Here is a 27,393-nt window from a genome sequence, read left to right as displayed (position 1 = left end):
AAATGGGCTATTATCATCAATCAGCGCCGATCAATTCCTCGATAGTCAGATCTATCAACAGTCTTCTATGAATGGTCTATATCTGTCATAATTTGTCCAAGAGCGGTGTTGTAAAAACCAGGCTTTCTACGGATAAAACCGCACATACAGGTTAAATATCTGCCATGCAAGCCACGACAACTACGAGCCTCACCTCCAGGACTAAGAACCGGGCAATGTCCACGAGGTGCCCGGGCTGGGTAGGCGGCCTCGGGGGGTTTCTTAGGGGCTCAATCTTACACCGAGATCAAAAAAGTGGCAAGAGGTGAGCATGCATGGAAATAGAAGGGCCTCGAGCCAGACATAATCACAACAATGTGGATCACAGTCTAGCCAAAGGCCCATATGCATTGACGATTGCTAGGCTTGCCGAGCTGATCTCAGATATGGATCTACAGCCTGTGAGCTGCATACATCGCTTGAAGTCATCGAACAGGATCTTGAGCATCAGCTCGACTCCCTGTTGACCGTCATACTACAAAGGAAGTAAGTATACCCGCCTCTATCAAGATTATTAATGTAATAAGGAGCACTTACCGCGAGTCCCCAAAGTGCAGGACGACCAACCCAGCAGCATTCAGCACCAAGCGCCAAGGCTTTGAAAATGTCCACCCCAGATCGAATTCCACCATCAATATGAATCTTGATCCGCCCCCGCGCAGCTTTAGCACAGGCAGGAAGCGCATCAATTGTGGCCGGTGTCTCATCCAGCTGCCGACCACCATGGTTGCTAATGATGATACCATCACAGCCATATTCAATAGCAGTCTCGACATCTTCAGGGGTGAGAACGCCTTTAATCCAAATCTCCATTTTCGTGACGCTGCGCAACCACGGTATCTCCGTGGCCCAGGAATGGGAATCCGAGTTTGTCGAGCTAAACCCATCATCATGAGATTGTTGCTGTATCTCTGTAGATGTCCTTTCATACATCGGATACCCCAAGCCAACTGGAGGCATGAATCCATTCCGCCATTCATTCCAGCGCACCCCAAGTACGGGACTATCTGCAGTCAGAAATATAGCCTTGCAGCCCGCAGCCTCAGCTCGACGGACGATTCGTTCTTGTTTAGCTTTGTCGTTCATCGCGTAGAGTTGCATCACATGATGAATTAGTCCCACTTCTTTTCCAGCGACGGTGATCTCTTCAATCGAGTGATTAGCATAGGAGGAGACGCCCATATTGACGCCCAATTTGGCACAGGCTCGGCTTGTGGCCAGCTCGCCTTCTGGGTGAGCCATAACCTGCATTCCGGTAGGTGAGACACAGAGCGGAAATATGATATCTCGGTCAAAGAGGGAAATTCCAGTGTCGACAAGTGAGACATCTCTCAGAACTCTTGGTAAGAGACGGTACTTTCTGTAGGCAGCATAATTGTCGTGAAGTGTGACTTGGTTCGTTGCGCCGGAGTTGAAGAAGTCTATCTCTCCGTGTTAAAGATAAATATCCATGGCAACACGAGGGAAAGTCAATACATACCTCTTGCGGAGACGGGTAGTGAGTTGGAAGCCGCCTCCTCAAGGTCAGCTATTGATAATATTTTATTTGCCATTGCAAATTAGATAAAACAAGAGATATTGAGAGATGTGCACTGAAGGACACGACATCTTGATAGCTGCAGTCGACGTGAGGGGTAAATGTGGGGAGCCTTTTCCATCTCTACTATGTAACCGTGCCAAGCGCCCAACCACCTATACCAACCCTGGTATAGGTGGTTGGGCGCTTGGCACGGTTACTACGTAGGTTTACCGCTTGTCCCACCCTCTAGGAATGGACAGCCCATCGTTTAACGTAAAATTCAATTATTTTAATAAGCATTACAATGTATGAATCGCGAGCATATTGACATAAGAAAGAGTATATTGTGCCTACCTAGAACATGCATGTCTGGCTGTATGAAGTGCCCCTGCCCCCGCCACGACAGATCTGTTTAACGTGAAGCCCTAAGACTTCGTTGGACTACTATTGAGTATATGTAGGATATATGTAGGACTTGAAAGAACATCGCATTATAGCATCTTGCCAAAGCGCTGGAAATTGGAATACCTACTTGAATATTGGTTTTCTTTTTGGGTGGAGTGGGGAAGGGATCAAAAATATTTTGCCCTAACTCAAGGCTGTTGTATAGAGCATATAGCCGAATATTATATGCAGTCTTTCGCGCCACAATTAAGTTCAATTCTTGAGATTCAAGCGTGGAAAGCCAATATATACTCATGTCACACCTGGACAAAGTATTTACTAGAAAGTAATTCAAAAATAACGACACTAAAGATATATAAAACCGAGAAGGGCTGATATGAAGGGACCCTGGGATGTCAGAAGCCTTGCGTTCCATGTTTCATGGGGCCACTAGGATCGTCTAGTAGATGGTCTATCCCTATTTCTGCACTATGTTCTCTATAAATTACCAACGCGACTTGAAAATGTTGATATCCCAGTTATACTTGTCCAGGCATAGGAAGATATGTATCTGACTACAGTTTAGAAATCCATGACCAACCTTATTTGTGACTTGAGCTTGCATCCTCTTTGATAAGCTAAGATTAAGATAAAGGCTACTTGCTCACCACAGCCTCTTTTGATTTGGGCAATGTGCGGGGTTTTGATACTATAGTCCTCCATATCACCTTTTCCCATCAGACATCTGTGAGATTCCTGTGCATGATAGGCCACCTCCTCTTGATGCCAAGTTAGACCAAGACTTCCCCGGCTTTTCATGCCCTGCTCTGTTGCTTGGCATCAAGCGGAAAACTGAGGGGTAACCTTGGTAGTTCCCCAGGTTCTTCGATTGCCCATCTTGTTCCGAGGTCCTAGCAATGTTGTTGCCACTATGGTAGATAAGCTCGGTTAAGATCCTCTTCAAATATGCTCTTAAAGTACAGTCCATGTATTTACTCCCAATCCACACCACGGTTTTATTCTCTCCCTTTGTTGAAATATCAAGAAACCCATCAATTCGTCACAATGGCATCGATTTCGGCCAGCCCCCCAGAAGATGAATCTATGAAGAAGGAGAACTTGGAATTCATCCATCTTGAAGAACAAGAACTAGCACATTGCAATCCTAGAAATGAGTCCCCTGTGTATGGTATTGACGAGGCACATCAGAAAAGGGTTATGTGTGTCCCTTCTACATTCTAACATGGTCAACTAGCCAACTCTAATGTTCGAACTAGTCGACGAATTGATCTCCGCCTCCTCCCAATTCTTGGAATCATGTATTCCATATCACTTATTGATAGGACCAACCTCGGTCTTGCATTTGTAGCTGGAATGGAGCAGGATCTTGGACTTGACATCGGCAATAGGTATACGATCGTTGTTATGGTATTTTTCGTGGCATACATGTAAGCTCTTTGGTATTACCTAAAAACATCTAGATTCACTAATTTTCTAACTTTGTATCTACTTAGTATATTCGAGATACCCAGCGTATGTCTGCGCTCCTCAACCAGGAATCATCACTAATGGATTAAACTCAGAATCTGATCCTTCCTCGAGCTGGTGCAGCAAACTGGCTAGCGTTTCTTGGATTTAGCTTTGGAGTGATCTTGATCGGCATGGGTTTCACCAAAAGTTGGACCACAATGGTAGCTTGCCGAGTCCTGTTAGGTAAATGGATGTCCTCCTTTCCTATTCTACCTTAGTGACAGTTTGTCTTTTTTAGGTGTGATGGAAGCCGGATTTCTTCCAGGTATACCGAAATGGACTATGTCTCCAAGTTAAACACTACTAACTATACAGGTTGCACATATCTAATTACATGTTGGTACACGCGATTTGAGGTAGGCAAGAGGCTGGCCACTTTCTGGCTGGTTTCTGTTGTATTGAACGCCTTTGCTGCAATCTTTGCCTATGCCTTGACCCTGCTAGACGGGAGCTACGGTCTGAACGGATGGCGCTGTAGGTTGTTCACCTCCGTGCCATGAAAATAACAACGGCTGACTGCGATTACACTCTAGGGATTTTCATCGTCGAGGGTGCCATTACCAGTAGCATTTGTTTAATTGGCTGGTTCATCATCATCGATTTTCCGACTCAAGCAGATACGTTTCTCAAGCCGGAAGAAAAAGAATTCATCATCGCCCGCATAAACAACGACAGTGGAGACGCGGAAGAGGATCCAATTACCATAGAACGGGTTATTCATCATCTTAAGGACTGGAAATTGTATGTCTGGGCATTCAATCTCATGGCCTCCACCCTGCCCGGATATGCGTACAGCTACTTCAAGACAGTCATTCTCATGGGCATGGGCTTCAGCAACACACAGAGCCAGCTTCTCAGTGCCCCGCCTTACATTATTGCTGCATTCTTTACATATTTGGGTGGCTGGCTCACCGATAAATATCAAATCCGTGGGCCGGTGATTGCTGTCCATCAACTGCTGACAGCAGTGGGGATGTTGATCACAGCCTATGGCGGTGCAAGTGGGGCAAGGTACTTTGGAATATTCATGGGTGAGCTCTCAATCTTGTCATAATGGATTGTTATATATCTAAAGTTATACTCCAGGTGTGGGATTCCTACAGTTTTGTATCCCCGGTGTGCTCGCATTTCAAGCGAATAACATCACTTCCCACTCGAAGCGTGGAGTCGCATCAGCAACCTGTCTTATTGGCGGGGGTCTTGGGGGAATTATTGCAAGTGTCACGTTCAAGTCTGATGAAAGTCCGCATTATACTACAGGCATTTGGGTGACATTTGGCATTACAATGGTTAGCATATGCTTAACCCTGATGATGGACTTTCACTTTTGGAAAACAAACAAAAAGGCCCGGGAGACAAATGGCCAGATTGAGGGTATGGCAGGATGGTACTATACTCTTTGAGTATGACATACTGATACTGGAAAAATCGTGGAATCAATAGGAGCGTTCGTGGTTTGTGCTAGACAACCACATGACAACAGATCTTCGACTCTATGCGGTGATTTTATATTCCAAATTGCTTGCAAGTAACATCTTGTGATACTCCATATTCATCGCATGACCAAAACATAAAAAGCGCATGAAAAAGACTAGTCCTGCTAAGATAAACTTACCCTGTGGCTTTCCTTGTACCACTAGCTTCACAACTATATTTCCTCCCACCGATGCCCAATGAGTCCTGCGACCTCAATTGCAAGTGACCGACTCGAACTAAGGCTAACAAAATACAATGCGGCATCGATGCCATTGACCACAGCGCCCGTCGTGATGATTCTGACCCCGAACTGGTTCCGGCCAGCATCCAGATAGGAAACCTGGTCCGAGGGATTTTCGGGGACGATTCGAGTCCCTTTAGCACCGGGAGTTTGATCCACATAACGTTGGGTTGCATCTCGTAGCCCCGGGACAGCAAGACGGTGTGTGGTTGCGGTGAGGCCATCAAGCACACCCCGAAAAGCTAAGAAGTAAGATCCAATGCAGACGGCCAAGATGGTACGTTTCCGCACGCTATCTTGATCCACGTCTGATGCAAAACAGGTGATAAATTCGACAAGCTCCGATAGCTTCCCCTGCTCAGGTTCCACATGCGGTAGGATATTGCTTGGTCGTGAGCCAGGGACAATCAATATTTCATAGTCGGACAGGTGAAGTTTGGCTTCAGCAAGGGATATATCTCTCTTAACTGTTGCGTTCTCTTGGGATGTTGTGAGCTCATCCTTGGCGGCATAGCTCACGACGAAGTCCGAGTTGAAGAGTACTGCGACCGGACCGCTCACATCGAGAATGTTGAACCTGGGGAAGACAACTACTAGCGCTCTTCTCTGTATGTGACCCATTGTAAGCTTGCACGGAGAATATAAGACTCGGTTTTGCGAGGTGTACTAGTAGTCTTCTGGAATTCTTCAGTGACGTCACCGATTACATAAACTATCTCCCAATAGTCGAGACACCTAACAATTCATGGTATATACGGACTTGTGGCGTCACAATATGTTCAGTCATTGTAAAGAGAAATATGAATGGTCGATACTCGAAAGTACGCAGCTGAAAGCCCTACCTAACTCTCTGATATCTTCAGTGCGAACGCTTCGCATCTATTGCTCAAGTAAATGCTATTAATATTGTGAGCTTTCGTTTGGTTACTGCTTTACTCCGTACAAGTATTCTATTTAGTTGCTGACAGAAACCGCGCCGCCATCAGTTTATCTCATCCCCTTATGGAGAAGGATCGACAGACAATTATCACGTACTCCGTGTCTCTTCGCATGGGGACTAATAACGAGGTGGGGAGGGGGGAATACAAATAAGATATATATTTCCAACAGATCACGTTTGGGAGTATGCCGTATGTATCCCGGTCCTCACAATCCTGCAGGACCATAGTCTAAACATAGACCCATCAAAACGGCCACTAAAAACGGGCATAGTTCTCCATGTTTCATTTGGTTTTTGCTCCTTTTACGCTCGAAAAGAAATCCCGAACAAATGGAATCTCCCCATCTAAACTTGACGAGTACTATGCGGTACTAGGTATATCAGCTCCGGAGCTATTCCTGAACGACTGACGCTCGGACGTTGAAAAACCAGAAACTGGACCTGCTGCCAAATGCTGATCGACAACGTTTAAATTGCTCGAGTCCCATCCAACGCCCCTGAATAGTTTGGCATTTGGCCATTGGCAGGTTTACCGTTAACTTTCGCACCGGCTACTCGTACAGCAGTTGTACATAGTCCCTGCATATGTACCCCGTAGGTAGGTATATGAATAGATGGGAAGCTAATATTAGATGGTCTTTTGGAGTGGAGTTTTTGTGTGTGGCGTCTGGCTTCGACGAACCTAAACCCAATTTATGCACATGTATCCTGTCTTCCAAGGTTGGCCAGGGAATTATATTGCAAAATCTTTAGAGAAGATGGATCTGTTGTGTATGTAGTACATAGTTATACAATATACTACACATGTAAGGCATCTAGGGTTGTAAGCTCCTTGATTTGCCATGGTGATAAGGCTTAGGATTTCGGTGTGAAGATTTGCCAGAGCTTCATGATGCCAGTGGAGCACCCATTATGCATAAATAAAATGACAGAAGATCAGTATAAAAGTCGGTACCTCGGGTATGCCTTCCGATTGCCAGAGAAAAGACACGCCACACGTGGAAAACTCCTCGGATGTTGCATGTGGAGACAGAACCCAATCTCGGGCTTTGAGCATGCGACCCGTGGGCTCCTCTTTTGCATCAGTAAGCAGCAGCTGGTAAGCATCTGGCTGGGGGAAGGTCGACCCACCCACCGGGTACTCCGTACGGAGATATGTGCATCCCTCTCCGGGATGGCGAATCCTATATCATATCGGGCCACGGAGAATTTTCGTTCGCTGATGCGAACTAGGCTGGTCTAGGTTGATCCGGATTCATCCCATGCGAAATACAACCTTGTACGGAGTACTCCGTACTCCGTATATTGTTAGTATTCCGGGTAAATGTGACATGGCTTTTGGGAGGCTAATCGATCCCCACAGGTGCATTTGACCAGTCCCAAAAGGATCACCCCCTGCCTTAGTACGGAGTACATAGCACGATGGCGTGGTGAGATTGCCCGCAATTAATGAAAATCATATCTCGAAACTGGGGACTGCGAACCGCCCGTAGAATGGGGCAATTGGTCTTTGTTTCAGACCCTCTTGGCAGGCCTGGAGTGCTGAATGTTGCGGGGTTGCATAATACCTTGCAGAAGTGAAATTCGTGTTGAGCACAGTTGGTCATCTCGCAATCCTCATTACGAGTCAAATCCAACCTACTCCAAACAAAGGACTGGCTTCCGCAGCTTCATCTGCGGCTCAAATACGGCAGAAATTATGTGCTGTGGGGGCGAAGCGAAATGATACGAAATGGTACGGTCCACCGAACATCTGTTTCTCTTGATGGAGCCCTTCGGAATGTTCCTGATAACGTGGAAGTGAGCGAGTGTTGGATTTGAGCTCTCTGATTGGTTTGTGCGGAACCCCCTAAGCGCTGTAATCCGGTGCTTGCCTTAGGTCCGTCTGAACCTCGGCAGAACTGTCGTTGTAGATGTACTCCGTATGGATTCTCTTGAGGAATCTGACTCTCAGGGGGAGCTCCAGTGGACGGAACCAACACCTCTGTAGGAAGTGGAGAAGAAGAGCAAGATGCCCATAGTGATCCAAGCAGACCCTTAGTGTTAAACCGGGACAGGAATCCGCCAACGTTTCAGAACGGCCCTTGCATTGGCACACCCATGCGGGTTTCAGCACCTTCATGTCGATCGCCAGAGCTTTGCATTCCAAACTGACTTGGCTAATGCACCATTTAGTACTCCGTACATTACTGTGTCCTTTCGCATTGCGTACTTCGTACATCGGATGTTGTACATGTTTCCATGCCATTTTCTTCCTTTGAAAAAAAATTAAGAAAAAGAAAAAGACAAAAACAATTCGATTGTTCCAGAAATCCTCCTGATTGGACCATCGCGTGGGTGTACCCGAAGCACTTTCAATAGTGCAATTTGATAGGATCTCTAGGTTTTTTTTTCCTCTCTTTTTGTCTCCTAACTGTTAAAGATATAATATCAGAAAAAGATAAAGAACAATAGAAGAAGAAACTCCAGTATCTGTTTACCAGATGTTGATAGGTTCCAACTTGTAGACGTTGCAGACAGGGGTCGAGCCATGGTGGATCGGCCTAGCGGCCCCCCCCTGGGAACAAAGTGAAGATTTGGACGGAGTAAAGCCTTTGTATTGAAAAACAAAGAGAAGATCGTCAAAAGAAAATAGGATAAAGAGAGGAAATAACGGAAATAACAAGGAAGAAGAAACATATACATATGTAAATATTCCTTTAAATGTTTCATTCCAGAGAGAATACCTAAAAATACTCTAGATACCAAATATTGACAGACACTGAAGTCAAAGATACCGAAATAAGTATACAGAATACCAGAATATCTGACAGGAGCTGATCACCTCTCCCCGCTTGTGGACTCTCGCTCGTGGGACGGGAAAGACGTACGACCGGCCTTGAATGCGCCATTCCATTTCTTCCATTTCTCGCCCCCTCTCTCTCCCCTCCGGAGAACTCGGCCCTCAGCTTCCGAAACGTCCTTTTGTCCTCAGAATTCGGGAAAAGCCCATATTTTGAACTTTGGAACGCGATCTCGGCTTCCCCCGTCACCGCCAACGTCTTTCCCCCTCAAGCTTCCTATTTGGCCTTCGGCAGGCTGACGTTGTGTCGCTCACACGAATTCGGCGCCTGTCTCGGAGGATAACCTAGTGCAATTGCAAACATAACCGCCCAATTCGCAACGGAACGTGGTCGATAGGTGTGGGGAACAACGGAAGCACCGATCGAACCTTTCAAGCTTCTGCCTATCACGTCGCACGCCAGTCATTCGACGTTAGGTTGGAGTTGAACTTAGACATAATACAGGGGAGGATTTTTGCTCTTTTTTGAAGGTGGGCACATCTACCACCTTGCGCGGAGAATCTAGTCACCTGTCGAGTCTGGTAGAGTCTAGTCGAGTCTTTTGTCTCTGAGCTTCGACTGGACTCCCGTGTGGCGCAATCCAATCGCATCCCTGACTCAAATCAAATACACGTCGTTGATCCGTCGAGTCCCTTGTTAAACCAGTTCAGCTTGCAATGAACCGTTGCTAACCACCATCGCGCTAGGTAGTTTGTCGTTACCGGACGTAAACCATGGGTTGCTTAGTTTCAAAGCCCCAGGAGGCTGATAAGGATGCTTTCCAGCGCAATGCGCGCATTGACCGGACTATCAAGAATGACAAGAAGGCGCTGGACCGAACCATCAAGATCCTGCTATTAGGTGGGTGATTCTCGGTCGCTGATTGTCGGCTCGCTTCAGTGTCGCGTTACTAACAAAATGCTCAGGAGCGGGAGAGTCCGGCAAATCCACTATTATCAAGCAGATGCGAATCATTCACAGCCGGGGCTTCCCCGAGGAAGAGCGTCACCAAACCCGTGCCATAATCTACTCGAATCTCGTCATTGCGTTCAAGGTTTTGTTGGATATCATGAATGCCGAGGATATCGATTTCGAGAACGAGGAAAAGACCAAGGTACTAACCACCCTTCTCCTCAAGAGACTGACATCAGCTAATGAGGGTTGAAAGCCATTTGCGGACCTATTAGACAATACGGACCCAGATGTAGGGTCCGACGAAGCCTTCTCCGATCCCGAGGTTCGCGATGCGATGAGGGCCATTTGGAAGGATGAAGGTGTGCAGAAGGCCGTTGCACGGGGGCATGAATTTGCTCTCCATGACAACTTGCACTAGTAGGTCGAATTGGCGATACATTACAGAAACCTAGGCTGACGAAACTCAGTTTCTATGAATCTCTCGATCGCATATTCACTCAGGGCTGGCTTCCTGATAACCAGGACATGTTGCAGGCTCGACTTCGGACAACGGGTATTACGGAAACTCTGTTTGAGCTCGGGCAGATGAACTTCCGCATGATGGATGTTGGAGGACAGCGGTCAGAGCGGAAGAAATGGATCCATTGCTTCGAGGGTGTCCAATGTCTGTTGTTCATGGTCGCCTTATCTGGATACGACCAATGTCTGGTTGAAGACCAGAATGCTGTAAGCACGATTTTCCCAATCTGCTCGCTCGCGCCGCTAACCACATTTACAGAATCAAATGCACGAGGCCATGATGTTATTCGAATCACTAGTCAACGGCGAATGGTTCAAGCGCAAACCAATCATTCTATTCCTCAACAAGATTGATCTGTTCAAAGGAAAACTCGCCATCTCCTCTATCTCCAAGCACTTCCCAGATTATACCGGCTCTGACACCGACTATGATTCCTCGGCACAGTACTTTGCAGACCGCTTCCGTGGCATCAACCGCATCCCAGACCGCGAAATCTACATCCATTACACTAACGCAACTGATACAACACTACTCAAGGCGACTATGGATTCAGTACAGGACATGATCATTCAGAAGAATCTGCATACCTTAATACTATAAGGCAGAGGCCCTCAAATTCCCGAGGCATTCCCCATGACCGTCTGTCTGTGACGATGATTTTTTTTTTCTCTCTTCATTTCCTATTTCTCAAGATCTTCAGCCTACCAGTTATTTACCGGTTGCATTCCAGGGCGGCTACTATTCGTTCCCTGCTTCGTGGTCATTACCATCTCATTTTCTTTTCTCTTCTTTTCTTTCTTGTTTTTTTTAACGAGGCGTCTTGACTGAGAGGTTGTTGTCTGCTCTCTGCTCACATCATTGGGTCTATCACGTTGCATCCAAAAGCCTATCCGATTTCGCCAACTAATGCCCACGCTTCGGTTTAGCGACTGTGTCGTTGCCACCCCCACCTTTCTCTTCCCCTTTTTTTGTTTTAACGCAGAGTGATACCATTTGTTTGTCTTTGCAGCTGTGTTTACTAACGACTGCTCTGTATTATCACAATCATTCTGGGTCTTTATTTACTATATCTTATCTCTGAATGAACTCGATATCCTGCTCTCTTATGAGCACTTTTTTTTCACTCTTCGGACTCCAATCTCAATGTAGTTTCAAAAAATAGGTTTAGTTATCAAGCCCTAGGCCGCTTACCATCAGATTCCTTGCTGTATATCACTCGACATAGACCATTTCTCCAGGGGTGCACTGCATAGAACCCTAGAATCCAAGAATAAACCAGATTACTCGACGAAATCCCACGGTCAATATGTATAGAAGACGGGCTTCCCCCCCCCCCCCCCCCCCCCCCAATCGAGTCGAATATCACGAGTTCAAGATTGCCCAGGGTGTTCATGAATGTACGCCTTAGGCATCAATCTTACATAAACATCCGCATGATCAGTGACCCCGAGTTCCGGGCCGACTGATTTCGCCTCCGGTTCAGACTCATTCACCTCCCCAGTGACTGGGTTATCTGCCAAACATGTTGTCAACATCCCTACGCCGGGCGGCATGGACTCCCATGCCGCTTCCTGGGATAACTCGCTCCGGTCAAAACCTTACCAGCAGCTTGCTCGGCGCAACCCGACCTCTGCACCAACGCCGGTATTCCTCCTCATCCTCTAAACCGCCCGTCCCGCCCAGCGATGGCTCCCGACGAATCGACACCTCTGCCCCGGCGAAGGGAGTCAACTCGTCTAGCGAGAAGAGCAAGGCTAACCGCCGTCGGGGGAAGGACAGCTCTACCCGAAACGGATCTTCAAAGTCTAGCCAACATACGGCATTTTCCAACCTCCCAAGTGTTCCCTCGACACAGCACCGACAGCCACATGGTTAGTTCTCAAACCCCAGCCAGCTCCTTATATAATTTTATCTCCGCAAAGAAATAGCCTGAAGCTAACTTTTCTTCTTCTTTGTTCGCTGCTAGATGTCCATGTAGCATCGTTCTTCTCCATCCACCGGCCAATCTCGGTGACGACTACTGTGCCCCCGACCTCAAGCACCGATGCCTTCGAAGCGATCTTCTCGTCAAAGCGGCCTTTGAAAAATGAGCCAGAGGACGTCATCTTCACTCTTTCCTCCGCCGTGCAGTCGATGGAAACTGGCTCTCAGGGCGTGTCAGAGTCTGAAGACCAGTTCCGAAGCTTCAGCGAACAGGACGGCGAACTCCGCATGCTGGATGGCCCCGACGCAAAGTTGTCCGTAGAGGAATTCACCCGTCGTCTTCGCCCATTCCAGCCTCCTCCCCCGCCCGTCCCCATGGACACATCCGCTGCCGAGACTGCTGAGATTGCCGAGTCCACCGATGCTCAGATTGACAACGAGTACCAGACCTACTCGACCGTCCTGACTATCCGCGAGGCTCGTCACGCCGACGGCCGCAAGACCTACGAGGCACACACGGGACCTTTCGTTCGCAGCGGAGAGATGGAGGACCCATCTGATATGCGCGACGAGATCTCCATCGAGGCGCCCTCTGATCCCACCGCAGGTATGACATATATGGAACGTCTGCGCAACAACCGCACCATGCATGCAATCAGCACCATGAGACGGCGCAAGGCCAAGATGAAGAAGCACAAGTTCAAGAAGCTGATGAAGAGAACGCGTACCCTAAGACGGAAACTCGACAAGTAGACCCGTGCTTGAGGTTTCCTGGTTTACCTTTGTTCTTTTTTCTGTCAGTTGCATCTTGCCTGCGTCTGTGCATTTTGGGTCGAGGCTAGTCTTGTAAGAGAGAGTTCAGGGCATATATCCTTGTTTTCATACATTTTTTTTATTACTTTCCCGTTCTCCTTTACCTATTCTCTCTCGCCGATACTCGATCAAATATCCACACATACCTCTTCTCCGTTGGTCTTTTTGCTGTACTTGCGCAGAAGTAAGTGCGGTCTTTGGCTTCTTTGCTATGAGGGCATTAAATCTCCCCATGCATTGCAGTAACCCAATAGATCTCCATTACTCGATTTATGTTATGGCGCTGCTGCTGCGTTGTCTGATTTGAGTGTCTGATTTGAGTGTCTGATTTGAGTGTTTGTTCTATTTCAGTAAATATGATTATGTCGCAATAGAGGAGGGAATGTCTCGACTTGATACCGTCATTTCCTATAAAATTCCTCCCGAAAATTCCAATACCCGGGAAGATCTATACATATTCCAAGAATTGGTCTATGGGTGACAATGCCGTAAGACAGAATGCACGCATCGGGGTTTACTGTCCTATCAAACCCAAACCCTAAGTGACGAGGCCACTCGATCAAAAGAATTACACAATCCCGAGATAGAAGAAACATATGTCTACAAGGAGGACAGAGGACGAGAAGTAAAGAAACAAGAAACTCCTTACAGAAGATCCTGCCAAACCACCATAATGGAAGAGAGGACGGAGACGCAAGTCCCGGATCAGCGAATTTCATATAAAGTACAGAGTCCAGCGCGTTGTCATGCAATGTAAAGTCAAAAAATCCAATATCTACCCACACCTATCCATCGAGTTCAGGACGAACGCTCGAACAGATTCCCCGATTCTACATCCACTCAATCATTGAATCTTCACTCTCAAACGGGCTGAAATCGATTTATCATTTTCCGATGTCATCCGATCCTGCACCCGCACCAACTTTATCAAGTCAGCTTCCCCAGCCGAAGAGACACATTGGTTTGCGTCGGGGAAATGTTGAGAATGCACATCCGGGAATGAACTAGGAATCGCGTGCGGTCCATGGGGCGATTTGAGGTTCCATTCCCGGAATGCGGCGAGAGGTCTTTCGTTTAGCAGACTCCTTTTGAGCGGGAGTTCATGAGAAGGGCAACGATCAACCCGTACAGACCTGCGAGGGGGGAAGTGGTTAGACACAATTATCCATATTGGTATGGGGAGCAGCAACGACTTACCCAAGACTTCAGCGAAAATGAGAATCAGAATCATTCCGACATATAGTCTAGGCTGTTGAGCCGTTCCACGAACACCCGCATCACCAACAATGCCAATAGCGAAACTGCAATCCGAGTTAGGAACAAAGTTCTAGAACAATGAGTCGCAAACTTACCCTGCAGCAAGACCAGCCAGACCAACAGACAGACCAGCACCGAGCTGGATGAAACCAGTGTAGAGAGGAAGCTTCTGGGTCAAGTCGTTGGCGACCAGGACTGATACCACAAGACCGTAGATACCAATAATACCCGCCATGACAATGGGGACAATATCTGGAAACCGAGTCAGCTAATTGTTGCCATATTCCCTTGCGCGACGCTAGGAATATCTCATTGCCAGATCGGCAGAGGTCTTGATGAGATCGACGTACTCTTAACGATCAGGTCGGGGCGGAGGACGGCCATGGAGCAAACTCCGACACCAGCCTTAGCAGTTCCATATGCGGCACCGAAGCAGGTGAAAACGATAGCGGAGGTGCAGCCCAGCGCACCGAAGAAGGGCTAAAGGAAGAAATATATCAGTTATCATTCCAATGCATTGTGAGCAGGTGGATGACGCGGAGGGGCCGAGACACGGGCGATTGGCTTGGTCGTGCTCGGGTATCGGGATCTAGCATATAATAAGACTCACCGCATAGACGGGGCTGTCAAAATCCAAATGTTAGCAAGGCTGATCCGTAAATTCTGTAGAATGACGGGCTTGATAGCAAGGTGTCGATCGGAAGCTGTCGAGCACCCAGGGGCTGGAGAGAGGTCTGGCTGACGACTTACCAAAGTTCAGTTGCCATTTTGATGAAAGACGACCCGACGAGGTTCTCGTAGAGTAGTTTGAGCTTTGAAAGGAAATAAAAACACCCGAGGTCGGCAGCTCAGTTGGATGCGGTCGGGGAGGATGGAGAGTCCAGAGGCTTGGAGGTCGACGGCAAACATGCTGGCCTCTCTGGGTCACGTGCAATGTCTTGGCATATCCACCGGGACAGGTAATGACTAGTCAACTACAGCATAACTATGTGACATGTATAGATCCAGCTGTGGTGGGTTTGTTCAGTTGATTATGTATTGCATTATTGTAAATGTATCATTTTGTTTATACAGTTTCGAGGACAACTCGAGATCCTGGAATATTCAACTTCGTGGAAGACTCCGACATCATTTCTCCTTTGATGGGCTGCGAGTAGGCAATCGCCTTCTCGGACAATGCTCCAAAGGTATGAGGTAAAGAAATGATCCCATTGCTATCCTCATCCGTTTCATGTGTCTCAAGTTCCATGGAGTCAGCTACCATTCCAAAGTGATAGCTGATAGGCTCTTCCTGCGAGTCATGATTGCTCGAAACTTTGACCTGTGCCCCAGTCGGTTCTACCGACACAAAGAACTGAATATAATCACCTGCGGTAGCAACCTGTGAAAGTAGAGATAGATCATCTACAGTAATCCCTTTATCAATAGAAGGGAGTGTGTCCAACTGTGCGGTATCAGGATCAAAAACATGACTCAATGCGACAAGATCGTCTCGGTTGGCAGTCCCCGAGAAGCTGGCTTCGGGATCCAGCGAAAGAAGGCCTTGCTTCTTTCCCCATCCACCTCCACCGCTCATGACACGGTGCAATTTCCCACCTTGGTGCAGAGATTGGATCAAGCGATCATGGGCAGTTGAACCTGAATCAGCCACCTCCAAGTCAGGTTTCTCGACAAGTGCCCATACGGATACACGCTGGTCAACGATATTATGTTCTGCGATATAACGTGGAAGCTCCTTCTCGAGCTCCGACGAAGCAGGAATTGTGTCCGTCGAGGTCGCATCCGTCGATTTTGCTAGTTGCCGTAAAATGTTTCCCATGCTAGTCATGACTCTTCGTCGTTCAGTCACTGGATGCAATGGCAACTCCAATGCGGTATCGACAGCCTGGGAAGTGGCTGTAATCATGCAGCTTGTGAAATCGATCGAATTGTCCAAAGCATATCTGTTTGAGGTTTTATCCCAAAGCCAACATGTACCAAAGATTGTTGTTTCTCTCCCATTCACAAATATAGTGTTCGCCAGGCGCAATCCAATCTCATGCGCAGGTCCCTTGCTGGTTTGACCAGTCACTTCGGTTTGGAATGAAAACAAGAGATTGGTTTCCTCGCTGGCAGAGCTTCTAATGAGACGGGGTGGTGCAGCCTTTGCCTGGACACCTGATTGCCCTACTGTCAGAAGCGACAACCCTTCAGACTCGCTTAAATTTGGGCTTTCGGATGTAGTATTCGGGAGTGCGTCAACCACGGCTGTAACGGCATAGAGAGTATCGTTCCCTGGGGAGTTGCCGTAAAGGCGACTGAGGAATTGCGACAAGAAAGGGCTAGAGGAATCAAGCCAGTGGGCGAAGTTTGGGGTGACGAGGAGGAGAGGGACAGAAGCAGGCGCAGCTGCTGGGCTCACTGGCCCTGAAGGAAGACTGGACAAAATATCATCTGGGGTCTTACATTATTTAGCTTGAATTCCAAAAGTGTAGAAAGATTGATTTTGCTCACTGTCTCTTCTGCTGTCTTTGTGAGCCAAGTGTATGCAAAAGGTCGCCCACCTTTGGCCAGGTTCTGTGTTGCGTACCATCTATTTGCACGACCGGGGCTTCTAGAGGCTTTGCATGAGTCTAGAAGCTGCCGCCGTCCGGGATTGAGGGCTACCCTCATCTGTTTGAATCTCATTGACATTGAGATATCAACGTCAAAGCTGGTCCAATTAGGAAAACGCCAAAGTCATTGCGGAGGATAGTGGGTCAGTCGCGGAGCGGAACATCTGTTTTCACCGCACTCCGAGAGATCACTATGTACAATATAGGATAACTAACTAGTTACTATAACACAACATACTTGACATGAGCTTCGGATTGATTTGTTCAAAGTTGAGCTGAGTTTATTCTTGTTACGAAGCAAATAGTGACGAAGTCCTCCATGTAGCACGCTAACCCCATTTAAACAAGAGCCTCGGAAGACTGCGGACCATCCATGGATATATTATTCCTTGGTTACATATGTATACAGAGAAAAATCATTAGCACATTTTATGCATTTTACCGGATTTTCATATCTCTAGCTGTAAAACTGACAATGGAAAAAGACCTCCAAAAAAGACATGGCAAGGCCCCAAAAGCGGCCGACTTTTCTTGTTCAAAGCCTTGGATAAATTAAAAAATATTGACGATGAAGCGAGATATTCATGGCAGTCCGACTATAATCATACCCCAATGGTACTGACTGTCCTTGTCGTGCTGAGCCTGTCGAGAGAAAAAGTGCCGCTGTTACCAAGCCCAGCCATGCATCAACTGTGTGCAAAGGAATATCCAATGTGAATACTTTGTACAAAGCCCCGAGAGCCCCGGAGATCAGAGGGCTTTTCAAATACCGGCTCCCACTAGCACAGACCGAACAGCTACAGCCCCGGCCATCAAGGCTTTACCTCAGTGAATATCTCGTTGGCGCACTTATAGGCAGGACATACCAAGACGTTCTTGGGAGGTCCCCCAAAAGGTACCTATATCTTCTAACCGAAGTATATGAACGCAAATTATATAACCCTAGGTCCCTAGCATACCAGAGGCTAAGGCTCAAAAGACCAGGGTGCTTGCCGTTTACAAGACGCTGGAGAAATTGAAAGGGAATCTAGATCACTGGTTAAGAAGAACATGCAGACGCCGCTGTCAACACTTCAAAAGCAGCGGCCCTAAACACCAAGTCTGCAGGGTGGGTCTCTTGCAGGAAATAAAGAACCACTTGTAGCGACTCGCGAAACACTAGACTCACTGCAAGTGGGGACTTGACCGATGACATTGGGGAAGGTGGTTGGCAACAGTTTTGGTCGGAGTTTGTGGCTGTCGCGCCAGATCTAGACATCCCGCAGTGGAACTCCTTGTTAGACGATGTTGAAATTGGCTGGAAAACGATGTATAAGCCCGATTTGATCAGTCTATTAACCACTCTGTATAATATGAGTAATAGTAATTTTCCCTCTAAATTTGGCGTAGAACGCATCGACATAGTCGACTGCCTCAATGCTTATCTCTTTGTTGTGTCGCTAACAATTGTGCCCAGCCACTTTTCTGTTTCAGTGAAGTCATATAAACGCCAACCATATGCCGATACCAGGCGCCTTGGCAGGTGGGGGCAAGGGCCCATCATAGGGCTGAGCTGTCTGGCCACGACGTAGGGGGTTTTGGCGCCACAAACTGTACAAAATACAGCAAGTACTTGGCACACCTAACCAAGTAAAGATTCACGCCAAAGTTAGAAGTGACGGTATTTGTAGAGATCGTCACCATCATGAGACTTAGACTGCAGGATGGGCGCATAGCTACATTACAATGTACATGTAGGTAAGATAGAACCCTGTACTGTACAACATATACAGTCAAAATATAGAAAATAAATAAAAAACCAGAAAATGGAAAATTGGAATGCAGGCTAGTTCCCAGCGCCAAGTTTCCTCCAGGCAGCGAGCAAAAGAATGAACGGGATAGGTGAAGAACCTTGGGGGGAGTTGTCACAGCCGCCAGCACAGAAGATCATTTCTTGGCAACTCTGGACAGAAATAAATATTGTAGTGAAGTGACCAAGTTAAAATTAAAATACATAAGAAAAACTCAAAAACAAAACAAAACAAAACAAAACACCCTTTGGTCATAAGTCTAAGCCACATTTGTAGCCTGTTGGTGCCTTGATCTGCCAAAACGGTAGTGTTTTTCCAAGGGTTTTTTTTGTCTTTTTGGTATGAGCCACAGGTGGGCCATGATGTAATGACCCAACCTCACTTGTCTTCTCCTTTTAAGACTTCCCTCCCTCCACTTTCCTTCCCATTTCCCCATTAACATCTCAAACCTCCATCAAATCTGCCCAAAATGCCTTTCACCGCTTCGTAAGTTGTCCATTGTCTATGGGCTATGGCTTCTACAGTCCTAGCTTCCGCCCTGTCACCTTGTCACCCTGTCATCCTGTCACCCTGTCACCCTGTTACTCCGTTACCCCGTTACCCTGTTACCCTGTCACTCTCATTCTCCGACATCCAGGTCGCGCTGTTGCCTGTAAGTGAGACTATGTCCAGTGTGCTAATATTGTCAACAGTGACATCTGCAAGATCATCTTTGCCATTATCCTGCCTCCTCTGGGTGTCTTCCTGGAGCGCGGATGTGGTGCTGATTTCCTGATCAACATCTTATTGACTATTCTGGGATGGATCCCCGGTGTCATCCACGCAATGTATGTGTTTATTTGATGAATTTGCAACCTCTCGCGACAGCTACTGACCATATTGCAGCTACATTATCTTCAAATACTAGAGATACCCACCTTCCACACACCTTCGCAACTCAAGACTTTCCAAGACTAATATCCCTTGGAAAGCGATGCACTGCGACCAATTTCACAGCCCTTGCTCTTGTCTTACGCTTTGAGTAAGGGTCGGTGCGATTCAATATCCTGAGTCGGTGTCAGCGTGATTCCGTGGAGGTCCGGTTGAGACTAGCCTAATGCAGCCTCCACCACTTGGCATCGGGTCCGACGCGAGTCCGACATGATGTCCATAATTCCCTAATATTTTGTGTGGTCGCATGGTTATGTTTTATTTTGCTTCTTTTCCTTTGTCTTGCTCGATACTGCGGGTTTTTGCTTTTTCGTTATGAATGATACCAGCTCATACGGTCCGACTTTGCGTTGTTTCGTACCAATGCCCGCCGTTGGCTAGTTTTTATGATTCATGGGAATGAGAATCTTTTCACTATAAACCACCGAGTTCCTTGTGCGTAGGGAGAGCTCAAAAGAACCTGTAGATTGGATGGTTAAGTACGGAGTACTCTATACAGTACCTAGAATCCCTCGTAACTGGCAAAATAGCAAACCAAACAATATTTGTTCCTAACATAATGAGTCTTGTGGACCTCAGCCACGTCTCCATTTAAATAGGTCAAGTGATTGATTAGTGCAAAGCATTGCATGAGGCGGGTGCAACTGCTCCGTAGACTGTTCCGAGGACATACCAGGGTAGCCCATCAGCAACTACCGAAAACAAATCAAACAGGTAACGCGACAGGAAGAAGGTGATTTTGGCCACTTAGATCATTGCGCTTCCGAATCTCTGAGCGAGTCGAAGTGTTCCAGAAACCCTTAAATAAATCATCGTCAGGCGGGTAACCTGCAACTAAAGCGAAACCAACCACAACGCTGTACAGAGCACAGCATTGAATTGCCCAAAACAACAGTTCCCAGTCACTTATCCACTAAGTTTAGTTTGAGAAATCTGAAACCTAGCCCGGCGCCATCCACAACTCGTTCTGCAGCCTAAGCGCTTTCGATGGCCCGGCGCGTATCGGAGCCGCTTACTGGGCCCCCCATCCGGACAGGGCGCTTTACCACTACAGCGATTCGTCTCTTGGGGGATCTTACTATTTCAAATATCATGCGGTTTCACTCTAGCGCCTATACATACACAGCCTCAAGCACTGTGTTTCAGAATGATGTCGAAATGCAGATACTTGACCCCAACGGTCAATGGGCGTCATGGACAGTTTTGCCTCGCGCCTAGAATGATGTCGCGCTCTGCCTTCGTGTTTAACTAGATTGGAGTCCCTCTTTTGGCTGTTTGTTTGGCATTTACTTCTTCTTGGCTTTGTATACTTGTTTTGCTACCTTCACGCCATTTGCTATTCAATTCGCAGACACATCTACCAACTATGGTAACCACATGTACAAGGTTTCACGGGTAATCACTCCCATGCAGGAATATACAAGGTTAGTTAATGGGAGAAGCGTACATGATAGATCGTCGCTCATGGTAAACGTGTATAGGGCTACCGCAGAATGCTCCTCCTTCCTATCCACAGGATACTCATCGCGATCCTCCTCTTACTCGCACTCTGCTCTGCTGCTGAAGATACCTCCAGCGATGCATCAAACTCAGCTCTATATGACATGGTCCCGGATTGTGCTAAGGACTGCGTTGATAGCTTCATCAAGTCCGAATACACACCCATGGAATGCACGTCACCTTCCAATATCAAGTGCCTTTGCCGCACCAAGACAACTAGTAGCTTGACCTTGGGGGAAGCGGCTTTGAGCTGTGTTCTGTCTGTATGCTCACAGACAGTTATCGCAAAGTCAAAGGCTTATCACATATGCGACTCGGTATCTGAAGCCCTTCCGAAAACACACCAGACGATTACCGCGACCGTCTTTTCTGATACGAGTACCACAGAGGCGAGTGATGCAAAAACGACCACAGAGACAACATCAACTAGCTCCATTTCGACAACTGAACACACTTCGGAGGCCTCTGCGACAAAATCTACAGCGACATCGGCATCGACACCGACGTCAACACCGACGTCAACCACCTCCAGTCAAACCTCTGAAATCACATTCTATGATGCTTCTTCATCTTCAGGTTCTCAAGTGGAACCAACATCCTCTACCGGACAAATTTCCAGTGACTCTTCCGAAGATACGAATAAGAAAGGTGATCATGGTATCACTCCAGCGGCGATCATTGGGATGTCAGTAGCATCAGGTGTGGCAGGGTCTTTCATCATCGGTGTTGCTGTGTTTTTCTGCTGCAAGAGATGGCGACGAAAACAGCGGGAACAGACAGCGCCACACATTTTCGAGATTGGAGGCGCCATGTCTGAGCCTTCTGATTTTTTGAAACCCATGCCACGACTCCCAACAGAAGGTTTGGGTCTAGGGTCTTCATACCACTCAACTAGTGACCGCGAGACAATGTTACAGCGGCCACGTACTTTCCATTCAATGGAAAGCGTTCAACCACTATCACGATACTCACCGCAATCCGCCACGGTACATCACTTGGGCCAGAGCAAAGAACCTAAAGACCAAGAACGAATAGGGTTTGCTATTAGCTCCGATTCGGACTGGGAAACTTCGCCCCGGACACAATCGTCACAGCACAGCGTAGCACGACTACTCCCAGATCCTACAGCTGGACTATATCCAAAGCCGTTGAAGTGGAGTCATCGGCCACCTAGTGGAGAGACTCTCTTTGAAGAAGACGAAAGTCAACATGCAGCGGCGGCAGCAGCAGCAGCGGCAGCAGGAATGATGCAAAACAACTCCCCAAGGCCAGGTATCCAGCCGAAACTCGCAGGGCTGCCAGCCAATCCACGCGCATTCAAAAAGGAATTCCCAACAGGCAACTACAAACGAAGATCTGGGGCCCGAAGTGCCCTAGCACCCCCATTCAATCCCAATACAGCCTTCAGAACCTCCTCATCAGACAGTAGCGCTGCACCCAACGAAATCTCCGAAACTTCACAACCCTCCTACTCCTCCATAAACCGAAACATCCTCCTCGCCGCCCCCGTCAACACCCCCCATGTCCAACCTCAGAACCGCAGCCTGTCACCGGGACGACACGCGCCTCAAGCCTGCCCCGCCCCATCATCATCATCAACCCTCCCTCCAGGCTCGGAGATAGTATCCAGGCCGCGGATCATACGTGGAAACGACATCAAACGTGTCCAGATCCGCAACAGTCCACGACCGCCTAGCGAAGTCGTAGCGCCATACTGCCCCGATGACCTGTGGCTGGAGCGTGGACGCGCCCTCGCGCCGCCGAAGTCCCGGGAACCGTCTGGGGAACTGCCGTATCCTTCAGATATGTTTCCAGGTGCTGTGCATTATCCTGATAGTCCGAAGAAGAAGGTTGGCGCTGTGTCAAATCGGGTTTCTCCAACTAGTCGGAATTTGACGCCATCGAGGAGGGGCGATGATTTGATTCTTCGTGTTGATTAGTAGATTTTTTTTTCTTGATGGGACTGTATGATCTGGGATTTATGCCATCATGAGAGTTTGCTTTTGTTGTATATTACCATGTTCCTTTCATATGGGTGGAGAGCTTTGAATTTTTGAATTTCGTTTGTATTGCATGAGAACATCCAACATTTGAATTGTATAGAAATTCGATAACCTGCATTGAAGATTGGCTTGGCTTCCTCGTATTAATTGCTTCTTTCTTAGTTTTCTTCAATTATGTTTCTATCCAGCTTTCAAAAAAAAAGGGCGAAAACGCGTCAAGCGTACAAGCCTGGAGTCCACGGGTATTTGGCGGGGCTTAGATAAGAAGCTGGGGTCCCGCCCAAAGGAGTAGAAAATCCATCACCCGTGGACATCCTCGTCTTTTTACATTATCTTCCGAGCTGTGTTCGGATTTCAATATCATTCGTACTGTTGGTTCATCCTCAATGGCCACTCCAACGGAGCGAACATTCCTCCAGAGATCCACATTACTGCCCGTCTTTCCGCTGGAACTCTGGGATATCATCATTGAATACCTACATGATGAAGAATCTGCCCAACATCTGAGCCGACTTGCTCAAACATGCCCCGCGCTTTATTCTAGAATTGATCCCCAGCTCTACAACAAACCCGTACGCCTGTTCAATTCAGAAAGCGGTGCTCGTCTTGCTCTCACGATAGAGAAGCGTCCAGAGTTAGCACCATTTATTCATGAAATTCGACACAAGCAAGATGCTGGGTCAGAATTCTGGTCTCACCGTCATCTCAAGTTCTACAAGATGGCTGTGACTTTGCCGAATCTGGAGAACTTGAGTTTGAGAAAAAATCCCAGGCCCTTTGATTCTACTCGGTGGGCTAGTACACATGCCAGAGATGACGCCATGTTGCAATGGGTGAAAAGGATTGGCTCTGAATCAGGGAGCGTCAAAGAGTATCGAGAGTTGGGATATGGACCTTCAGGAGAATCGTCGTTCAGTCCTCCAGATCACGAGCTGACTCTCATGCGAGACAGCGCGGCCGAAACTTTGTTCTGGCACGCTTCTCTTCAAAACCCACCGGGGCTGCCCGCTCTGCGCGTTTGTGAGTCTGATAACTGACTCTCTCCACTGAATCGAAAATCTAATGTTATCAGGTCACATCGGAAGCGACTATGATCATAACGAGCACAATCCTAAGATGGACGGCAGATGCCTACCAATTTTCAACGAAGCACTCTTCTATCATCCAGGCTTACGAAAGCTCTGTATCACTGGCGCTACTTGTCAAATGTCCCAATCTAGCCCTATACCTTCGAAATTATCTACATCCCCTCTGGAGGAACTGACCCTTTTGAACTGCGTCATAGACCCGTTTGACCTCCAAACAGCGCTCGAGTATCCAAAAGCCTTGAAGCGGTTCACATTTAGAGGTCCTAGGTCACAGGAGATGCTAGACCATGAAGGAGAAACCCAATGTTACATTCAATCGGTGCTCGAACACGCCAGTTCCCTGGAATACATAGATTACGATCTTTACTGGGGAGGTGATGAGGAGACAGACTTTGGTGAACTAGTCCGCCTCAAGCATCTCACAACAACCCTCGCCACCCTTACAGGGAGGGAATGCCTAGAACTGGATCCTCTGGATGATATTCTCCCGCCGAGCCTCGAAAGTCTTACGATACGATACGATGAAGTGAAGGCCTGGCTTCCTTCGGCTATCTACGAGATGGTAAAAGAAGAAAAGCTCCCAAACCTGCGTCGCTTTACCTGCGAGGTACCGGAAATCATGGAGCACCTTCCATCAATCAATGAAAACAAGTTCAACCCCCCCGCAACCGAGATATGTCAGGAGGGCAACACTTGGAAAAGCAAGTTTGCGGAGCTAAATGTGGAGATGTCTATGGCCTCTGTTCCTTATCCTCTTGATCTGCCCAAATACGACGTGTGTTCTTGCGAATGCCTGTCATTTTATCATCGCATGTTCTACCATCCCCGTAGACGACTGGCACCTCCCTGGGAGGAAAACGACTTCGGAGAGGAGGACGTGTTTTTTGATGATTGGGCCGATATCGATGATGAAATGGCTCTTGATGCTCTTATGGATGACCTTGCGGAGCAGTCTGGATCTGACGTCTCGGCTTGAAGGCTTTATTTAGTATGACTACCGGGTCCGATTTATCCCTCGTAATTTGATTGTGATATTTCTCACGGGATTTCCATAACATTCTTCTGTGTGGAACTAACTAAACAGTTCAGAAGTCCTCTTACAAACTGAATCAAAGTATAATAAATTCAGTATATCTTCCAGAGGAGTCCCACTTGGAATTCTTTGTGGAGACCTTCTTGATCTAGGATTCCTTTGTTCAGGCTGTTCGTCTGTAGATCTCTCTCTCTCTCTCTCTTGTCCTCTCAACACATTGACGGATGTTGTATTTTCGTTCTTGCCTTTTTGATTTCTACTCCGAGATTCTACTGAGGTTATTTCATCCAGCACTGAAATAATCCATATGGGGCCCAAGGACTTGCACCAAAGACCTACATAGCTACCTGCCAATGAGTTTCTTGTGGCTGTAGTAACAGAAGAAGATGTGACTGGTCCCATGGACATTTCTATTAACTGTGTAGATAGCATAAGATAAAGATCTCCAAGAGGGTAAGAACTATACAATGTAACATAAAAGCAGCCCAGTGGAGAAGCCGGCAGGGTTCTTCCCCAGATTCTGTCGATCGTGATATTCATGTGTTGGCAAATACATCTCTGGATCAAGATCTCTTCCGCCTATTTCTGAGACTCCTAGGCCCCTTGTCAAGAGCTTTGTTCCAACACCTACCCAGGCAACCAAACATTTGGCAGGAAACATAGGTTTTCGATTTGGCCTGTGAAACAACTTCCAACTTAGGCTCGGACTCATCTCAATCCAACAACACTCGCCTGTCTACGGCGATCATGACCATTCCTCCACAATCTATGTGCACAGACTGTGCTCGGACCCAAGCTAAAAGACAACAATTCAGCTTCCTTTCTTCTCCATACAAATCAGCCCGGTGCAAGATCCCGTACACTGAGCTGCTACGGATAACCTCGTATGGCGCTCTAGAATACGCCTGGTCCACCTTATATCCCTTGATCAAGGACTGAATCCGCCATCGCCTAAAGAGACTCGCAAGCTTGCAGTCCGCAGGATCTTTTGATTAGTTTACAGTATGCATGCATAGTGACGCTCTGACCAAGTCTGACAGGTATCCCTGCATATTATCACGAGTTCATTAGACCAAGTTTAGGGCATCAAAGTGTTCATCGCGCTGAGCATTCAAAATAGCAAGACTAGGGTTTCTGCTCTTGGCGCCTACTTGTTACTATATTTGATGCGTATTAATAAAGACATTGCATAGGGCACTTTATCCAACCTGCGACCTTTGGTTATGGCTTGCATTCCTTAGTCCGAGGTAGTTTCGGCCAGCATATGGCGCTAACATACCCAGTCTAGGCCCTATTCTTCTTTCCACACCACTTCATACGGTATAGGGCATAGACCCATGTTAATTTGCTGGTTTTGATTTCCGTTCCTAGGCGAGAATAAAATCCAGGGGTTATGACGTCAATGGCCTACCGTGGATACAGATACTTTGACTCCCTCGAAAGGTCCCGAGGTCAGATTCGAAATACGCGATACCGCCGAAGAATTGAAGAGGCGCTTCTACACCTAAAGCAAAGCAAAAAGGCTTGAAGCGGTCCGATCTTGTCAAATCGTGCCAAATCCTACCGTCATCATTGGTTCTGATTCGCGGAACGTGCAATCCTCTGCCCTCAACCTGCCAGAAATTCCACTTTTTAAATCCGAAGCGCGTCTTATCAAATCAGCGTCATCAACCCGACTTGTAGCCCACCTGGACAGGTTTCATGCGCCAAGGATGTGTCGTTGTGGATCGACAATCACTTACTTTATTTTTTGTTTTAACCCAGAAAACTTGTACAATGACGAGGTCTGAGCCTCAACAAAGACCCCATTCTCTTGGGGTAAAAGGGTCGATGATGTAAAACCCCTTGGAGGCCTGCTATATTAATGGCCCTTGGTTTCCCCCCACATGCTCCATCTACTCTACATAGTAACTCATGCCGATTCAATTTGCATTACTCTGTCTGCCTCTTTGACTTTGCAGCCTGCACAAGCATACATCCAGCGCACATCCAGCGCACATCCAGGTGCAGGGATCGGAATAGCTTGTGTGACCCTTTGTAAGAAATTTGACAGAAGTAATTTATACACATCAAGGC

General features: G+C 47.4%; 10 protein-coding genes across 10 annotated transcripts; 6 read left to right on the top strand and 4 right to left on the bottom strand.

Moving 5' to 3' along the window:
- Nucleotides 1-361: 361 nt before the first annotated feature.
- Nucleotides 362-1,592, bottom strand: N7471_004849 (alpha-hydroxy acid oxidase; the record flags this gene model as incomplete). The annotated part of the gene is made up of 3 exons (XM_057277568.1): nt 362-514; nt 577-1,460; nt 1,520-1,592. The coding sequence occupies 3 exons, from the start codon at nt 1,590-1,592 to the stop codon at nt 362-364; spliced, it is 1,110 nt and encodes a 369-aa protein (XP_057137178.1).
- A 1,415-nt stretch (nt 1,593-3,007) lies between these two features.
- N7471_004848 (Major facilitator superfamily domain general substrate transporter) lies at nt 3,008-4,875 on the top strand (the record flags this gene model as incomplete). The annotated part of the gene is made up of 8 exons (XM_057277567.1): nt 3,008-3,162; nt 3,220-3,390; nt 3,457-3,475; nt 3,526-3,655; nt 3,711-3,737; nt 3,788-3,946; nt 4,006-4,503; nt 4,559-4,875. 8 exons carry the CDS (start codon nt 3,008-3,010, stop codon nt 4,873-4,875), a joined length of 1,476 nt encoding a protein of 491 aa, XP_057137177.1.
- A 245-nt stretch (nt 4,876-5,120) lies between these two features.
- Nucleotides 5,121-5,810, bottom strand: N7471_004847 (DJ-1 domain InhA-type; the record flags this gene model as incomplete). Its single annotated transcript, XM_057277566.1, has 1 exon — nt 5,121-5,810. One exon carries the CDS (start codon nt 5,808-5,810, stop codon nt 5,121-5,123), a length of 690 nt encoding a protein of 229 aa, XP_057137176.1.
- Nucleotides 5,811-9,685: 3,875 nt separating this feature from the next.
- Nucleotides 9,686-10,986, top strand: N7471_004846 (guanine nucleotide-binding protein subunit alpha; the record flags this gene model as incomplete). Its single annotated transcript, XM_057277565.1, has 5 exons — nt 9,686-9,812; nt 9,878-10,065; nt 10,120-10,283; nt 10,334-10,592; nt 10,645-10,986. The coding sequence occupies 5 exons, from the start codon at nt 9,686-9,688 to the stop codon at nt 10,984-10,986; spliced, it is 1,080 nt and encodes a 359-aa protein (XP_057137175.1).
- Nucleotides 10,987-11,873: 887 nt separating this feature from the next.
- Nucleotides 11,874-13,545, top strand: N7471_004845 (mitochondrial 37S ribosomal protein mS38). The gene is made up of 2 exons (XM_057277564.1): nt 11,874-12,257; nt 12,353-13,545. Exons 1-2 carry the CDS (start codon nt 11,909-11,911, stop codon nt 13,060-13,062), a joined length of 1,059 nt encoding a protein of 352 aa, XP_057137174.1. The 5' UTR covers nt 11,874-11,908; the 3' UTR covers nt 13,063-13,545.
- A 651-nt stretch (nt 13,546-14,196) lies between these two features.
- Nucleotides 14,197-15,146, bottom strand: N7471_004844 (H(+)-transporting V0 sector ATPase subunit c; the record flags this gene model as incomplete). The annotated part of the gene is made up of 6 exons (XM_057277563.1): nt 14,197-14,255; nt 14,320-14,423; nt 14,475-14,631; nt 14,730-14,859; nt 14,990-15,002; nt 15,130-15,146. The coding sequence occupies 6 exons, from the start codon at nt 15,144-15,146 to the stop codon at nt 14,197-14,199; spliced, it is 480 nt and encodes a 159-aa protein (XP_057137173.1).
- Nucleotides 15,147-15,445: 299 nt separating this feature from the next.
- N7471_004843 (uncharacterized protein) lies at nt 15,446-17,052 on the bottom strand (the record flags this gene model as incomplete). Its single annotated transcript, XM_057277562.1, has 2 exons — nt 15,446-16,819; nt 16,873-17,052. The coding sequence occupies 2 exons, from the start codon at nt 17,050-17,052 to the stop codon at nt 15,446-15,448; spliced, it is 1,554 nt and encodes a 517-aa protein (XP_057137172.1).
- Nucleotides 17,053-19,163: 2,111 nt separating this feature from the next.
- On the top strand, nt 19,164-20,114 carry N7471_004842 (YqaE/Pmp3 family membrane protein). Its single transcript, XM_057277561.1, has 3 exons — nt 19,164-19,249; nt 19,456-19,590; nt 19,649-20,114. The coding sequence occupies exons 1-3, from the start codon at nt 19,233-19,235 to the stop codon at nt 19,668-19,670; spliced, it is 174 nt and encodes a 57-aa protein (XP_057137171.1). The 5' UTR covers nt 19,164-19,232; the 3' UTR covers nt 19,671-20,114.
- A 1,072-nt stretch (nt 20,115-21,186) lies between these two features.
- On the top strand, nt 21,187-23,133 carry N7471_004841 (uncharacterized protein; the record flags this gene model as incomplete). Its single annotated transcript, XM_057277560.1, has 1 exon — nt 21,187-23,133. The coding sequence occupies one exon, from the start codon at nt 21,187-21,189 to the stop codon at nt 23,131-23,133; it is 1,947 nt and encodes a 648-aa protein (XP_057137170.1).
- Nucleotides 23,134-23,582: 449 nt separating this feature from the next.
- Nucleotides 23,583-25,260, top strand: N7471_004840 (uncharacterized protein; the record flags this gene model as incomplete). The annotated part of the gene is made up of 2 exons (XM_057277559.1): nt 23,583-24,216; nt 24,269-25,260. 2 exons carry the CDS (start codon nt 23,583-23,585, stop codon nt 25,258-25,260), a joined length of 1,626 nt encoding a protein of 541 aa, XP_057137169.1.
- Nucleotides 25,261-27,393: the final 2,133 nt, after the last annotated feature.

This window comes from Penicillium samsonianum, assembly GCF_028829775.1.
Source record: "Penicillium samsonianum strain IBT 33392 chromosome Unknown utg000003l_segment0_segment0, whole genome shotgun sequence".
Taxonomy (NCBI): Eukaryota; Fungi; Ascomycota; class Eurotiomycetes; order Eurotiales; family Aspergillaceae; genus Penicillium; species Penicillium samsonianum.
This window is presented reverse-complemented; position numbering and strand designations above follow the sequence as displayed.